General features: G+C 36.4%; 1 protein-coding gene across 9 annotated transcripts in view; it reads left to right on the top strand.

The window, feature by feature from the left end:
- The window catches only part of TRPM3 (transient receptor potential cation channel subfamily M member 3), a 406,874-nt gene that overhangs the window by 361,779 nt on the left and 28,812 nt on the right, over positions 1–16,283 (top strand). For all 9 annotated transcript variants that reach the window (XM_077790276.2, XM_077790277.2, XM_021541495.4 and 6 more), the window contains 3 exons: positions 4,278–4,418; positions 10,169–10,297; positions 12,345–12,596. In XM_077790276.2, the coding sequence (XP_077646402.1) occupies positions 4,278–4,418; positions 10,169–10,297; positions 12,345–12,596 (522 nt within the window). The remainder of the gene's footprint in view (positions 1–4,277; positions 4,419–10,168; positions 10,298–12,344; positions 12,597–16,283) is intronic.

Below are 16,283 nucleotides of genomic sequence, written 5' to 3'. Positions count from 1 at the left end.
AAGTATGTATCTGCTTTATGCTCCTCTTAAAGTGCCTGGTGGGTAACTGAACATATGGATATATACTATGAAGATACATTTATTTACTTTAAACTACTTGTTATTCACACCTGCTTTTAACTTTATAATAGATACATGATAGTGATAGGCCCACATTTCTTTAACACCTAGATGCTAAGAAACAGGCTTATAGCAACTACTCACAAAAACACATTTGAATACACATTTGAATCAGTGCTCCTTAGCAGCAAGAAATTTACCACAATTTCTGTATGGAGCTGACAGTCATTAATCCTGAATATTAAACAGAGAGCAGTAGAAGGGCATTAAATTCTAAAGGCCAGGGATATTTTCTATTTATACAGGATCCTAATCAAGGCCTTAATTGCTGAAATTCAGATCAGTCAGAAACCTCAGAAGTCTCCCCTCCTCCCAGAATAACCCTAATTCTGGAAGCCATAACCAGAAGCATCCTTAACCCTATTCAGTACATTATTGTTTGTGTATTACAGCTCCCAAGTAAATGGTTTTATTTCAGAACACAGAATAACTCATCTAAGTCCTTTAGAAGGTATTTCTGTTGTTGTTTTTTTCATTTTGCTCTGATTTTCCATTAATAGGAAGTTTGGACTTCCATGAGCATTACTGAGTTAGTCTGACAACTTTCCAGCAGCAGCAAAGCTAGTTCTGTTGGCCTCTGGGATCACATTAATTCATTTCTCCATAAGAAGAGGTTCTCTCTTCCTCCAAGGAGTTTGGAAACCCTCCATACCACCACCACCACCACTACCACACATGTGCTCTGGCATGGTCTGTGTTCTTTGCCCTGCTCAGCAGGGATTCTGAGCTCTTGGCACTTTAGTCCTGTTCTTCTGTGCTCACTGTAAACAGCAAGCATGTGTAAAATCTAATTTTACATGTCTGTAAATAAAAGACTTTAAAACATTTTTCTACCAGTGTTTCAGGGAAGAGAACAGTAATCCTAGAACAACTATCATGGGGGCAGCATTTTCACACAGTGTAGGATACAGTGGGGTGTGCTGAGGGAGGTGTTTCTGCACAGCTATGTATCATTTCCACACCAGTTCTCTATGAACTGCTGTGAGTCTCTATACAGCATGTATATTTCACTCAGGATGAAATTGTAAGAGCCTGTATTCATTACTGAAAAACTGAAATTCCTGTTACTTAATTATGAAACATATAAACAGAGTATAGGATTGTTAACATATATTAATGCAAAAATGTACAACCCAAAACTCTCCCCTGATAGTTCATTATCAGCAAACAGTTCTCATCACATAAAACAAAATCTGGCCTAAGAATAACAAAAAAAAAACAGATTAATAAAATCTCCATGTAAAAACTATGAAAACATCAATCCCTTCAGGCTAAGATGATGCAGTTGTACTGTACTTCACAATGAGGTTGAGCTGCTGTTGAGCTTACCTTGCATGACTCATGGTGAATCATGGACAAAAGCATGTATTAGAGAAAGAGATGCCGCCCACACAGAGCCGTGTGTTGAATTTTTCCCACCCTACTGCATCCCCATTCCAAGGAAAACATTCGTTCACATTTGGCACTGCAATTATTCTGTTAACACAGTTACATAGGTTATTTCTGAATGTTTCCAATGGGGAGGATTTTCAATTTGTTAATACTGAGGTATAATTGACAGTCAGGAACATGAGGTCAAACCTAATCCCTAGTCATCTCAGAGAAATTCCCCATCTGTAGTGTGGGGGATGGGAGAAGGTAGTATTATATGATAGAATTAATTAAAAATAATTATAAGAGAAAAATACAGCATCTATGAAGAACAAAACAGTAGCAAACAGGAAATCATATTCTTAAGCTAAAGCATAAATCCAGATACTGGAAGAGCATTATTATATAAACATCCAAACTCACTGATTTCATTGTCTCAGAATTTGTAATTTTGTAAAATTGTGAAGGATTTGAACTCTGTAAAATAATCCTTTTCATTAAAGCATGTCATTGCTCATTTGTTAAAGTAGGCAGCATTAATTTTCATTCTGCTGCAAAATTCCTGAGCACCAGGGGACAGCAGAGACAAAGCCTTGGGAAAACCTAGAGAAAACTGTAACTCCAGATGATAGTTTTCCCTGAACAGTGTCAGTAAGTAGAGAGAAGCAAATAAATTACTACCTTCTTGGGCTATAGTGTTTGCAAAGAATTCAGATAATATTAATTTTTTTTTCTCACAAAACAAACCCAAACAATGATACAGATCAAAGGATCAGTTTGATTTTGTGGAGTTCAGGTAATGATATCTTCTGTGGAGGTTGTGTGTAATTTCTGCTACTGTGGTTATATTCAGTAAGTCTCATAACCGTAAAAGCCCTTCTCCTCTGCTTAATTGCCACTTTATCTTTTTCCCTTTTTACAAAAGACTTGATGGACTTTCAAGGTGTTTTATGGGCTCTGTGAGAGACAACAGGAGGTACATTTAATATTTTAATAGGTAATGTTTTATCTGTATTTATGGAAATTAAATTAACAGTCTTCAGCCATTAAAGCTAAAGGAAATAGGTTAACTTGGTCAAAGCAGGCTTTAGTTTTTGAGACAGTCCCAGCAGGTTATTTTCAGTGCAGTATATTTCTGTTCTGAATCTTTGTTATATTTTAATGAAAATGTGCATGGCAAAATCTGTATGTTGTCAGATTCAAGAATATAAGAGTCCACAAGGAAAGTAATAATACTAGAGGAAAAACTAATTGCATAGATGAAATTAAAGAGAAGGAGCCATATGGGACCAAGCACAGTCCTAATAATGTTACAAATATCTACACTGATGGAAAAAAGTTACCATTACAAATTACTATTTCACAGGGAAAAGACCTACATGAATAGCTCCACATGAGGCTGGAAAAAGGAAGAAAAAGGTTAGATTGTGATTCTTAGTTTTAAATATATGAGAAGTGTATCACCAGTTCCTGTAGGCCTCTAGAAACTGATCAGATAGCTCACCTGACGCCAAATAGTAAAGTATGTGCTATGCATCTGGTTGAATCCGAGAGCACAGATACGGAGACAAGAAGGACCTTTTTATAGAAAGACCCTATGTCTGGCATCTAATTGTTCCCTTAGTTTTCCACCATTTAAGTTGCTGATGAGGATAATGCTATCTTCACGGATGGTGAAAGTTTGCTTCCGTTAACACAAAAGCACAAGGATACCTTCATCTACTTGTAGAAAAGCCTTATAGAAGCATTGAAACAAATGCATCATTATGCAGTCCCTGCATACTTAGATTTGTCTCAATTCTTGAAAATATTTCCTGTGCAAGGTGCTGCATTCCAGAGGTGCATCCACAAACTAAATAGTAAGAACATGCAAAGGACACAATGAGCTAAAATCCAGTCTTAGTCTACTGTTCACTAAATAATTGCTTCAGAATGAACAGTCAATTGGTTACATTATGCTTCAAATACAAAGGAACTTCTTTTAATCACTAACTGCAGTGGTTGTAGTTTAGTCCTTCCATTTATCTGCAGCTGATAATGAAAATTAAGGGTAAGCAAACAAAATATTACCTTCTTTTGACTGTTAGGTTTGCACTCACAGCTGAGGACTGAGCTCAGTGTAGATTCTCTGTGGGTCTGAATTGCAATAACTATGAGATCAAGCCAAGCATGAGCAGTCTGGAACTTCACTGTGGAAGAAGCTACAATCATGTACATGAATATTTAAATTCAAGGCCTTTCTGCTGCAGTGAGCTACTAGTAAGTCCTCTTGCATCCATGTAAGCTTCACTGTGGGATCATGGCCTGGAACAGGTCCAGTGATTAAATTATAAAGTGCCACTGTCTTCTTTGCTTCTAGTTCAGTGACTATCAACTCATCTTTTCCCTTGTTCTCCCTCAGCCTCAGCTTTATGAACTTCTCTTTATTTAAAATCAAAATTTATCTGTTTTCTGTCTGCATCTCTTTATTGTATAGAAGTATACTACATAAAGCTGTTGTCAGGTAAAAATCTTTCTGTCCATACACGAAAGGAAAAATATCGTCCACATTTGTTTTTTGTCAGGAATTACCCTCTCAAGCTAAGGGCTAAACCTATAGCTTTCCATTTTCAAATATTAAACAGAAGCCTCCCTGCAAAAAGATAATTTGAAAACAAAGCATTTTAAGCCTAGCTGTAGTCAACTGGTTTTATCTAGAGATCAAGAACACCTTCCTATTGATAGTTCAAAACATTGTGTAATTTTTCTTTCACAAGAAAGAAACATAAATATGTCATTTCTTGTAGGCAATGCTTGGACGGGGGAATGGAGAGTCCTCAAGAAAGAAAGAGGATGAGGAAGTTCAGAGCAGGCACAGAATGATCCCCATTGGAAGAAAGATTTATGAGTTCTACAATGCTCCTATCGTGAAGTTTTGGTTTTATACCGTAAGAAATCTTTCCTGTTATATTAATAATGTTTGTACAAATACTGAAATTGGACTAAGGTCATCTTTTGTGTTTCATTGATGTCTACATTTATATGTATTGGAGGGTTTACACATAAATAGTTTAATAAAAATATTTGGTGGAAGCCCGCTTGTTGCCCTGATTTTTAAAAGTGTTAAGTTTTCTTTTATAGATCTTTTGAAAGTTTTAAAGTTCTCATAAAACTTCTTTAGCCTTCTAATAATGTTTACATGTTTGAGAGTCAGAGTTCCCACACAATTTCATGTATAAATAAAATAGTTTATATATTTTTCTGTAGGTAAAGAAAAACTATTAATTAATCTTTAGACCAGTGTGGTTGGAGAAGTAGTAATTCCATCCTCCAATCTATGGTCACCTTTAGAATTCTATAAATACCAGATGTTTGAAAAAAACTAAGTCTTTTTCTCTTTTGAATATAGCAAACTTCTGTGTACTCATTTTGTGTCCAATAGCAATACCCACTAGCATTGCAAACCTTTCCATGACTTTTAAAGATTACCATTTTGTTCAGGACGTTAATGGCTAAAATTTGAATGGTTGTATATGTTTTTCTTTAAAGAAATGGCAAGGGGCAGTTTGCTGCAGTGTTCCTAAGGAATTCCCTATGGGAAAATTCAAAATAGGATTCCTTCCAATAGTAAGCCCAGTGGGTGGTTGGTCTGAGTCAGAACATGAATTATCTAATAATTGATGAAAAAAAGAGGTAGAGCACATCTTTCCTTGGAACAGTTTTTTTCGGTTTTGACCAGCCTGTGAAGTACCTCTCAGAAAAAATGTCAAAGACGTTATTGACAGCCAATGTACATTTTTCAGGGACAAATTAGTTTAAGTCAGTATATTCCCTGTGTTAGAAAGAAATGAAGCTTCCAGAAGGAGTAGAAAATTGATGTTTTGTATATCAATTACAGAAAAACAATACCAAAAACTTCACAGGGTTTTCTCACAGCTAAATTAATAAAGTTATATTAATGTTACTATGTGGATAAAAAGCTTTTTGACAATTAGTCCTCAAGAGTAGATATTAATTATTCATTATTCATATTAATTATTCAAGCTGGAAGCAGGGATTCAAGTTCTCTTCTCTATCAGGTGCTATGTGATATTTTTGTTCAAAACTTTGATGATGGAGTAGAGATTGGTTATTATTTTAGCTATTATTTAGTTATTATTAGTTATTTTGCAAATTACACTAGAATGTAGAAAGATAAGACTAAAAAGATCACAGAAGGGAATCCTTTCAGTCTTCTTAGCTGAAATATTCCATCCCAGTTCATCTTCTGCATCATATGACAAGTGTGGACTGGTTTGAAAGACCCTAAAAAAGAAGAATGTTTCAAGAAGTTTGTAAAGTTTAACTTAAGGGGAGAGATTGAGGAAGTGAGAATGTTTTCTCTGTTAAAAAAAAAAAAAGATCTGCAGAAGGAATGTAACAGTTTCCAAATATGTGTAAGCACTTCAAAATCCTTGCTGAATAGGATGAAAAATAACACCCAGATAGTTCTAAGTAAGTTAGGAAATAGTTTCTAACTGCTCCAAGAAGTACTGTCATGAACTGTGTGAGAACATGCTAGATTTTCCATTATTAGTGATTTTTAAACTATCTTATCAAGACATATGTTCACTATGGTACCCTGGAATTAATCCTGCCACAGACCAATGGAATTGTCTAGATGGTTTCAGGTGGTTTTCCTCAGTCATATTTTCCAATATTCTGCTGAAAGCACAGCAAATCACAAAGAATTGATCCCTCTGCAAGTGATTTCTTTAAGGAAAAATTGTCTTGCAGATGTTGGGAACAACTCACATCAATCAAGTCTTAACTGTGGTGGACCCTGTTGACTAGCAGAGTTTAACATATTGTAGTAATTTATTGTTCAACTCAGAGGTCACTGAGCATTAATAAAGCCCACAAGTCCAGAAACTACTCATCTGTAGCCGAGTATCATTATCAACAGCAGTGTGTATTATGCACAAACAGAAAAGCCTTTACACTACAAATGGAAAGAAGCATCTTGGCTTTTCCTGTTAGTTCAATTTTTAAATGGGAGAGAGAAATCAATACTGGATTTCTATTTAGGCTTGTTCCTGCAGTTTTATGTCCTGAGGCTGGTCTCATTCAAGGTCATTTATTAAAACTGGATCTTGGGTACACTGAACCCAAGAGAGCAAGTTAAGGTGGATTCTGGCTGCCATGCTTGACCTGTTGTGTATATTGAGAACTGCTGGAGACTCAAAGCAAAACAAGTTCCAGAGAAGGACTAAAATTGCACAGCCTTTCACGTTTTGTAAATACACAGGCACAAATATTATTCATGGATTTCAATATAAATTGTTCAAATTTTACATTCCACAGTCCAAAATGCATGCAAAAGGTCCTGTGGCTATTGTATACCACTTAAAACAATTTGAATATTCTGCAATTAACTATCTCTATTACTATATAGCTGTATTCACCTTCATTCTTCAAATACACAAGAGTGAGTTAAATTAGATATTTAAATAAATATCTCATTTAACTAGTGTCTGCTCAGCAAACACTAGACAACTTTTTCTCAAAAAAAAATCCCAAAAAACAGAAACAAATTAACAAACAGCTCCCCACCCATCTTTCTCTCTAGACACACAGCAATTTCTAAATTCAACTACTTTGTTCTGTTTTGTGGCTGTTGCATTGGAAACCATGATGCAAATGTTCATCCACATATTGCTTGAGCAGAAGAGCATGATCTTCTCCTACTCCTACTGACTACTCCCATTGTCCTAATATCAAAAAACTCTTACGGCAGTGTTAAAGTACTAAAACAAAAAGTAGAGCTTTATTGGAAGCTTCCAAGTATCCTGGTGGTGATGTGCATTGGATTTCTACAATTTTTATTAGTTTAACAAATTAGCATAATGAACAAATATTGTCCAATTAGAAGAGTAGGTCGTTAGGTTATTTTCTCTGGGTACTGCCCCACTGGAGTCAGTCTAGGCCTTCTTTGCCCCATTTCATATTGTGTCTCCTCAAATTCTGATTGGAAAACAGAAGCCTGCTCCTTGTCAGATTTCTTATTCTTAAGAATAAGACTAAAACAGTATTTCAGGAATGTGTCATAAGGTTAACTTACTCTACTCTAAGAGAAAGGGAACTATGTAACTAGGAACTATGTAACTATTTCATAGTAGTCTAAAAAGCTAAAAAGGTATGAAAAATACATAAAAAGCAAAGTCTTTAGACATCACTACTACTAGCATTACCTGAGATACTAGCAGGAAATAGGAGGTCATGTTTCTACCTCTTCTGAAGAGGAAAGCTGCAGAGGAATTGAGCCCCAAGTAAAAGTCACCTTCTAAACATCAAAAGAGTTTTGCCATAAGTTTTGAATTTTGGGACCACTTCAATTTATAAACATTTAATTATTGCGATCAATCAGAAATTAGGAGGATGATCTCCTTCTTGAAACATTAACCTGTTGGTACAATTTCCAGGTGTGTCCTCTACCACAACAAGTATTGCAGTATTTTCTATGGAATGGGACTGCATCCACAAAAGGGCTGGGTGAAATCCACCCTTGAAACTTCTTAGTAGGCACTTCTTTCCTGGTTTCTTCAGCCCTCAATGGTGACAATGGCAGCTCCTAGCTCTTTGTCAAGCTAGGCAAAAGCAAGAAAAAATAGGGTTCAGCTACTTCTGTAGTAGCACTTTTAAAGAATCTTGAGTACTAGCACAAACAGCTACACTGGAGTTTGACCACGGTGCTGTTATCAGTGTCACCTCCTGGAAGGTGAGAGCAAGTTAGAAGTGGAGGGAGAGAGGAGACTCTCATTCACCCTGTCACTAAAGGGCTAATTTCTTGGGTCAAAATGAAGACATTTCAGTGTAAGTTTACTCACAAATCAAAATTTTTTCCTCTTTTGTCAAGTAAAAACATTTTGCAATTTTGACTAAGTTTGAATTGACACAAAGAAACCTGACAAAACCAAAACCAAAAAAACCCATCATTTCAAAAGAAAACCAGAAAGAAGCAAAACCTCCTAGTTACAGTTAGATTCTTGCAGTTTCTGTCACTTTTGTAACTTCAGTGTCCTCATTCTTTGGTCATACTGACTGCAAGTGCTCACCAAAGGGTACTGAAGCAGATCAAAGCAGATTTCCTAACAATTAGTAATCAATAAGGTCTAAGAGGAGTGTTAAGTAACAGTATCACCTGGCTTTTTGCCCCATATTAGAAGGCTCTATTTCCACTAGGGTGGTGTATATCCAGTTCTGCCTGCCCAGATAGAGGTTCTCCTGACTCCAGTTTAACCCACAGTAATGTCTGCATCAACATTACCCTCCAGACATCAGCATTGCAATACATGATCCCTCACAAACTGAAAGACAAATGAGATAATTTCCCCCTCTGTTTTATGCAGACAAGAAGTAGTGCTTCAGCTGTCTGCTTCCTTTATACTGATAGTTATGACCAATAGAATGAATTCTCTTGAGTGTCCTCAGCCAGCAACTGGAACAAAAGCCAGAATCCTGTAGCTTTTACAAAGAGTGGAAGTCACATTCTCTAACAAGTACGATAGAGCTATAAATTATATTCTGTGATATGCAGAACATTGAAATAATCCTACCCAAAAGTCTCAAGACTTTCTGTGGCTGTTTCATCTTGCATGTGAGTCCATGTATGCAATAGTGAGTAACAAACAGTTGAGAGATAAAAACTGAATTCAAATATACATGTATGTATTGCAGCTTTCTGTCACAATGATTTGATGTTCATGCACAGAACTGAGTCATCTTTTCTGTAACTTATATTTAGCCTTAAGATGCATTTTTTATAGGGCTGTTGTTTGAAAGGAAAAGTAGACAGGTGGTTGGACTCTTGCCTCCATGAACCAGCGTGGAATCCTTGCCACAGCCCATGCTCCAGAATGACACTTGGATTTCTCTGAACTTTATGAGCTTGATGAAGCAGTTTGCCAAACATGTCTTTTTTTGTTTTGACAGATCATTTAATTACATTCAACATGCTGAAAAACAAAGAAAAAGAAACTAAAAACTTTCCTCTGGATCAAAAATTAATGTAGAATGTAAATGTATTAGGAAGGAAAAGAAAAACATTCACACTTAAAAATTTGCAAAAAAATAAGGCAAATGAATGAATGGCTATGCCCAGCTCCTTGCTGCAGCAGTGTGAGTAGGAGTAGCAGTGTTTTGTAGTACTGACCTAACCCATTCTATAGGCTAGGTCAGTACTACAGTGGGTAAGAAGACCTCTAATAATGCCTAAAATCTGGATTCAAAATGCCAGACTCAGCCCAGATCATGTGATAGGGAGGAAAAACACAAAGAAGGGTTGTTAGAGGACTAAAGACTCTTTGAAGCAGATGAGGGAAAAATCTTTACATAGTTTACTTAATTGGGTAGTTGACACTTAATTGGGTAGTTGACACTTAATTGGGTAGTGGTATTAGGTTTGCCATCTCTGTGGGATGATCCAAGGGAACTGCATTAAGGAAGTCTTTTTGAGGAGGGACATATGTGCATATTCCATACAGTATGTGACTTAATGTGAGCTTTCTCAGACAGCTCAGGACAGTCTTATTATTCTTTCGTCTGTGAAATCCTGGTTACAGGAGAATCAGGAATATTAACCCATATCCAAGAGACTAGGTCAGTTGTATAGATAGTGACAATTGATTAAAAAAAATTGATCTATTTTTTTTCTTTACAGCTGGCATACATAGGCTACTTGATGTTGTTCAACTACATTGTGTTGGTGAAGATGGATCGCTGGCCATCTATTCAGGAGTGGATTGTCATCTCATACATTTTCACTCTAGGAATAGAGAAAATGAGAGAGGTAAAGTCTCCCCAATTAAGAAATAATAAAAAAGGAATAAGCATGGGTTTTGAGGGTTTTTTTTCATTTTAATATATTTTTTTCTTATTTTTCTCAGGGTATGTTTTTATAAATGAGCTTATCATAAAATTATCTCTTTTTTTCAGAAAGGCAGATGGATTGCTAAAAGACAAGCAGGAAAAAAATCTATCTCCTTTAATTTTTAAATTAAAGTAGTTTATTTTTCTTCTTCTTCTCTTTCTTTCTTTCTTTCTTTCTTTCTTTCTTTCTTTCTTTCTTTCTTTCTCTCTTTCTTTCTTTCTTTCTTTCTTTCTTTCTTTCTTTCTTTCTTTCTTTCTTTCCTTCTTTCTTTCTTTCTTTCCTTCTTTCTTTCTTTCTTTCTTTCTTTCTTTCTTTCTTTCTTTCTTTCTTTCTTTCTTTTTCTTTTTCTCTCTTTCTCTCCTTCTCTTTCTCTCTATCTTTCTCTCTTTCATTCTTCTTCTCCCACAAAATTTTTGCATTCAAATTTCAGTGTGATGCTCATTTAATAATACATTTACAAGTATGGGGTGATCTTGTGACAAGTCTTAAAGGTCAGCTAAATTCCTTAAAATATGACTATTGAAAATTTTGTTGATATGTCAAGCAATAGTGTGTGTCTCCCTAAGGATGCAGAAGAAGACAGACCATTTAAAGTAGTACTTAGTATATATAGTGAGTGAAGTGGCTCCGTTAACCCTGCCCCTTGTGGTCTCTCCCCACTTTCACTGAGTCAAAGGTCCATTTATTCCACAGTGACACCAGAGGCCCAATTTAGCCCTAATGTGAGTGAATGCAAGTCCCATTGACCTGAGCTGAAATAGCACATTTGTACTCCTGGGCTAATCTGTTACCTGTTATGTTTGTACATTCTGAATCCAGTGCTCTGGAGGACTAGACTAAAAATGGGCTTGCAACACTTGGGTTTCAAAGATGGGCTTCTTACACTGTATGGTAAATGCTACATTATAAATAAAAAGAACAGCGGAAAAGACACTACTTGAGTGGCCCATGAGTACATGTCATTAAGCAGAAGAGAAAGGAAAGCAGTGGCAGTAACCACACAAGGACTCTGCAACACTGATGGAGCCAAGGCACTGCTGGCTCTGCAGGTGGGAGGCTGCACTCAGGAGTTGTATGAGCAGGTTTTTCTCTAATCATTCACCCCAAACTAACATTGCCACAAAAGTTTACCAAGAACATTTGTCACAATTGATTTCTAAGCAGATGTTGGAATTGTTCACAGATGAGCCTAAAATTCATTCCAAAAACAAATTATAAGAATGACTTTCATCTTTTTTGAGGAACTGTATGAATTTGAGCAAATGTTCTTGGGCTAAATATAGAAAATTAACACCAACAGCTTGTTAACTCACTAAAAGGTAGGACATTCATGGAGATCAATTGAATAATAGTTTTAAGAGTAGTTTGGGAAAACAATCAAGTTACACAAATGATCTTGCAAGGAGAATGACAATAAATTCATAAGGTAATATTGTTTATTTTGTGATGTTTATTCTTGGCTGTAGAACTTAATTTCCAAAACCAGGCCCAAGTAGTATCTAGTATCTCTCTGCATTCAATTTCTGATGCAGGGCTTTATGGTTATTAATTATTTCTTGGTCAATTGATACGTACTTTAATATAACTTCCTGTAAATCTATAGCTTCTTTAAATGTGAATTTTCTGATTGAAAAATCTTTCTGTATTTTATCCTCTGTTCCAAGACCTTAAGCACGGTTAATACATTTGAAAAACAGAAATACAAACACGTATTTCTACTTTTTTGGTGAGGATTTTAGACTGAGTCCTTTGTCCACTTTGTCCTTCAAAGTATCTTGCACAGAGATACATGTTAAGAATGGTTGAAGATTTCGGGGGAAAAAATAACAGAGATATTTGGATGGTAAGCATCTATCAGCTTTGCTTTTGGGCTGTGTGGCATATATCTATCTGCTTACTACAGATTTCTTCATCTTTATGTTAAAACAGCTCAGCTCCTCTCCTCTGCATTTCCTCTGTCCTTCAGATCCTAATGTCAGAGCCTGGGAAACTGCTGCAAAAAGTCAAAGTTTGGCTCCAGGAGTACTGGAATGTTACCGACCTCATAGCCATCCTCCTGTTCTCTGTTGGGATGGTTCTCCGTCTGCAAGACCTGCCTCTCCGGAGCGATGGACGCGTCATCTACTGCGTCAACATCATCTACTGGTACATCCGGCTGCTGGACATCTTCGGCGTGAACAAGTACCTGGGGCCCTATGTCATGATGATCGGGAAAATGGTAAGAGCAGTTGGCAAACCTCTTCTGTTTGGCAGCATGTTCATGGCTCGGTGTCTTGGCCAATGGCATTGCTGCAGGCCTACCTACATGTTTTTTAAATTAATGTTTTCATGCAGACTAGAAATCAAATTTTCTAAAATTTTCTAAAAAAATTTACTCAAAACCACCAGAATCGAGGATTAGATATTTCCTGTTCTGTTAGATGATGTATCATTTTTCTTTCTCTGACATTACTCTTCAACAGCAATGCCACCCCACACCTCTCTGTGCCTCATTTGCAGAAATTGCAAAGGAGATTTGGTGATTATAAAGGAAGGTGTTTTGTTAAGGTAAAGAAAAAATTGTTCAGTTGTATAGTACCTTGAGACTCTCAATGTGTTGTAATAGTCATGGCGTGTTCAAAAACTATAATGGTTACAGTTAAGACTGACCCCTCTACAGTTTGATCCATATCCACATGCTCTTCCATCATTGAAGTTCAGGTGTGTTCTTGTGACATGAGAAATCCATTTGCATAAGTGCAACCTCTGTGCCTTGGCCACATCAATTGTACACACCATAGCAGGAATATTAACAGCTTGTGTAATAGTAAATGTATGCACAAGGAATCAAGAGGAATTTGCTTCCACGTGCTTGACTTTTGACTTTTCAATTTTTAATTTTCATGTTTCAATTGAAGTCTTGCAATTAAGCAGAATTTTGCTTGTTTCAGTTAAAGAAAATGGCTAGATTTACAGATGCACATGCACATATCCCTGATATTTGGATACCTGCACACATAGCTGATACACGTTTAAGTTTCACATACAGTATCCAGTTTTTCTTGTGTAAATTATGTCTGTTTCATGCATTTTGAGATTTAAGATTTGGGATTTTCTAAATAGATTAAAGCTCACTTTAAGTAAAAAGAGCAAACTGAATATTAACCCCTCTATATGAAATACTGCTGTCTGTTTGGTATGTGACAATAATCAGCAAGCCCAACCAGGCTGTCTGTTGTATTTATCTTACAATGGTCCTTAAAGAAAAGCTTCATCTGTCCTCACCATCATAAGAAAAGGGGACATGTATGAGTGCATGGACTACACATCTCCTTGATATTACATTAGTCACAACAGGCTCAGTAAGCAGGTATAAAACTGAAATGCAAAATACACATCCATGCCCTGCCCAGCAGGGAACCATTGTCTTATCCCCTCAATTTACCAGCTTTTTACTGCAAGCCCCCAGTGCTGGGTTTGACAAAGAAAGAAGAGCTTAGTGGGGAAAAAAGCCAGGGAGGGAGATTGAGGGCAAACATGAAAGTGATAGTTGTTATGTCTTGGAAAATGGATTTTGAAGTGTCCTTCCTTCAAGAAAGCCTATAGGAGGTTGACATGAGGTTTTGCAGAGCTCCAGAGTGAAAATACTCACCAGTTCTTGTTAGAGGTTATGTAAAAAGACAGCAGGACCAGAGAAAGGAATACAGATCAAAGAGAAAACACTACCTTAGCAAGTTTCTTTCCTGCCACATTTGGGCTATCTTTCTGCTAGTGGATCTGGTGGTCACTGGAGCTTACACAATACACAGTGTATAAAACTTCTGAAAAAACAGCTACACCTCTGCTCTGCTTTATGTTTTACAGCTTAAAGTTTCAGAACAGTGATGCTGACAGTGTGAGCAACAGTTCAATAATAGAGGGGCCATGTGTAACAAACTTCTAGTAGTCAGTGTTATAGGTGGCTGATAGGAGCCCAAATCCACCAGCAGTATAAAGAGTGTTTTTTTTCCTTCTAGGTCACACAGAAAGGAAGTGATTGAAATTAATAGCATTTTCATTCTTTTGTCACTTTCACATGTGTACACAAATCAAACCTCACTCCACTTTCTGTGGAAAACAAATGCAGGAAAATCTCTAGCTTCTGTGTGTTCAGTATCTACATTAGCGGGTGTTAAATTTAGCAGCCAAATTGTTAGTAAGCTCTGAGCAGCTGCTAAAGGAGGTAAATTCTTCTTTTTTGTGCCTTCCTGTTGCTTGGTTTTCGTCTTTTGTCCAACTTTCCTTTCATCTTCAGCCATGCTGACACATCCCCTTTGCCCACACATACAATACACAACCAGTTTGAATCAGCCTCTCACATCTATTTTCTGACCAGTTTACTCTCTTGTGCAACTCATGTCCAACTCACACACTCCCTGGGAGCTGCTCCTACTGACTCTCAGCTGCTCCATGGGCTCTCTTGTGTATTTTTGTTTAAATTGTGTGTTTCTCTGCCTCCTTGCATTCTGTCTTCCAAACGGTGTTGAAAGTTCAGTTCAGCACTATGAAGAACATCAAGTTGGTTATATATATTTTTACAGAGTAAGCACATCACAAATACTGAGGTCCTCAACAGACCATATTTAGTGTCTGAGACTTTTTCTTGAGCTTATATTCTAAGTTTTAGACTCAGGAGGAAAAGGATGGCTTTTTCTACCTTTCCAGTATTGAGGAGCTTTCTCTTCACCTGCCTCTACACTGCAGTCAACGAAATAGCTGTAATAAATTTTACCTCTGGCCACTCTGAACAAACATGCAAGGGAAATTGAGCAAGAAGCAGGAATGGGCTTGAGTGGTTTAAAAGCGATAGGTTAAAGCAAAGATGAAGAATGGCCAAGCTTATTACTATGTACTGATTTCAGTAACAGAATATGCTTCTGCTTTTCTGATTTCTGCACAGTGGTAGATCTAATTTCCTTTAGGAAATTTCAGGAATGAAATTAAATGACTGTGGAATGTCAAGAGAGTCAGAGGTATATCAGTTCCTCTAATGTGTGGAAATATCTGCATTTTTCTAGCATTTCTGCAAATACAGAATTTGAAATACAGCCAACTTCTTTATGAAATTGTACACTAAAAAAATGTGTTTTAACACTTTTTTAAACAGGTAACTGATGAGTTCTTTAGAATGATTGAAAGAGCCATTGCCTTGCTAAAACAGCAATTGTAATTTGACACCACAGGCCAAAGGACCTGATACAATGCTATTTAAAGTCTAAAGTGGAAATTTGTCCATATATTTTATTGTATTTCAGACAAGTTACTGAGAGTTTAGAAGGTACCCAACTGAAGGAGGAGAAAAGTAATGTGCATCTTGAATAGACAACAGCACTAAAAAATTTATTTCTTGCAACATAATGTCACACATACTCCTGATCAAAATCACTTTAAACATTTAAGATAATGTCTTAAATTGCCTCAAAATACTGATTTTGTTTACTTGTTTCATGACATTTTTAAATAGTTATTACATTACATCATATCAAATTATATATTGCCATCTGAAACAAAGTTTGATCAGACAAGAAAGGAGGAATCAGGTTTCACCTCTAGGTTTGTTCCCTAAAAGTAGTGAGAACTAAATATCATTATTCAGCTTTCCCATTTTAGGATGCTTTCTGACATTCAATGATCTGGAATTTCTCTTCTTAAAGGAATTTTTTTTTTGAGAGAGAGATTAATGCCCTGAGTTAAATAGGAATGTTGATGGTTTACTTCTCTGGCGTTTAATTATTTAAAGCATTTATTTTCCTCTCTCATGTCCCCAAGGTTTCTTTCTTTCTTTCTTTCCTTCTTTTTTTATGAACTTAAAGACTTTTGTTTTTCCCTGTTTTTTTTTTCACGGTCCTTGGTTCCTTCTTTCCATCTTCCTGATTCTCTCTCATCT

Source organism: Lonchura striata, chromosome Z, assembly GCF_050655825.1.
Source record: "Lonchura striata isolate lonStrDom1 chromosome Z, ASM5065582v1, whole genome shotgun sequence".
Lineage (NCBI taxonomy): Eukaryota > Metazoa > Chordata > Aves > Passeriformes > Estrildidae > Lonchura > Lonchura striata.
Note: the sequence above shows the minus strand (reverse complement) of the source record. Positions and strands in the feature narration are given on the sequence as shown.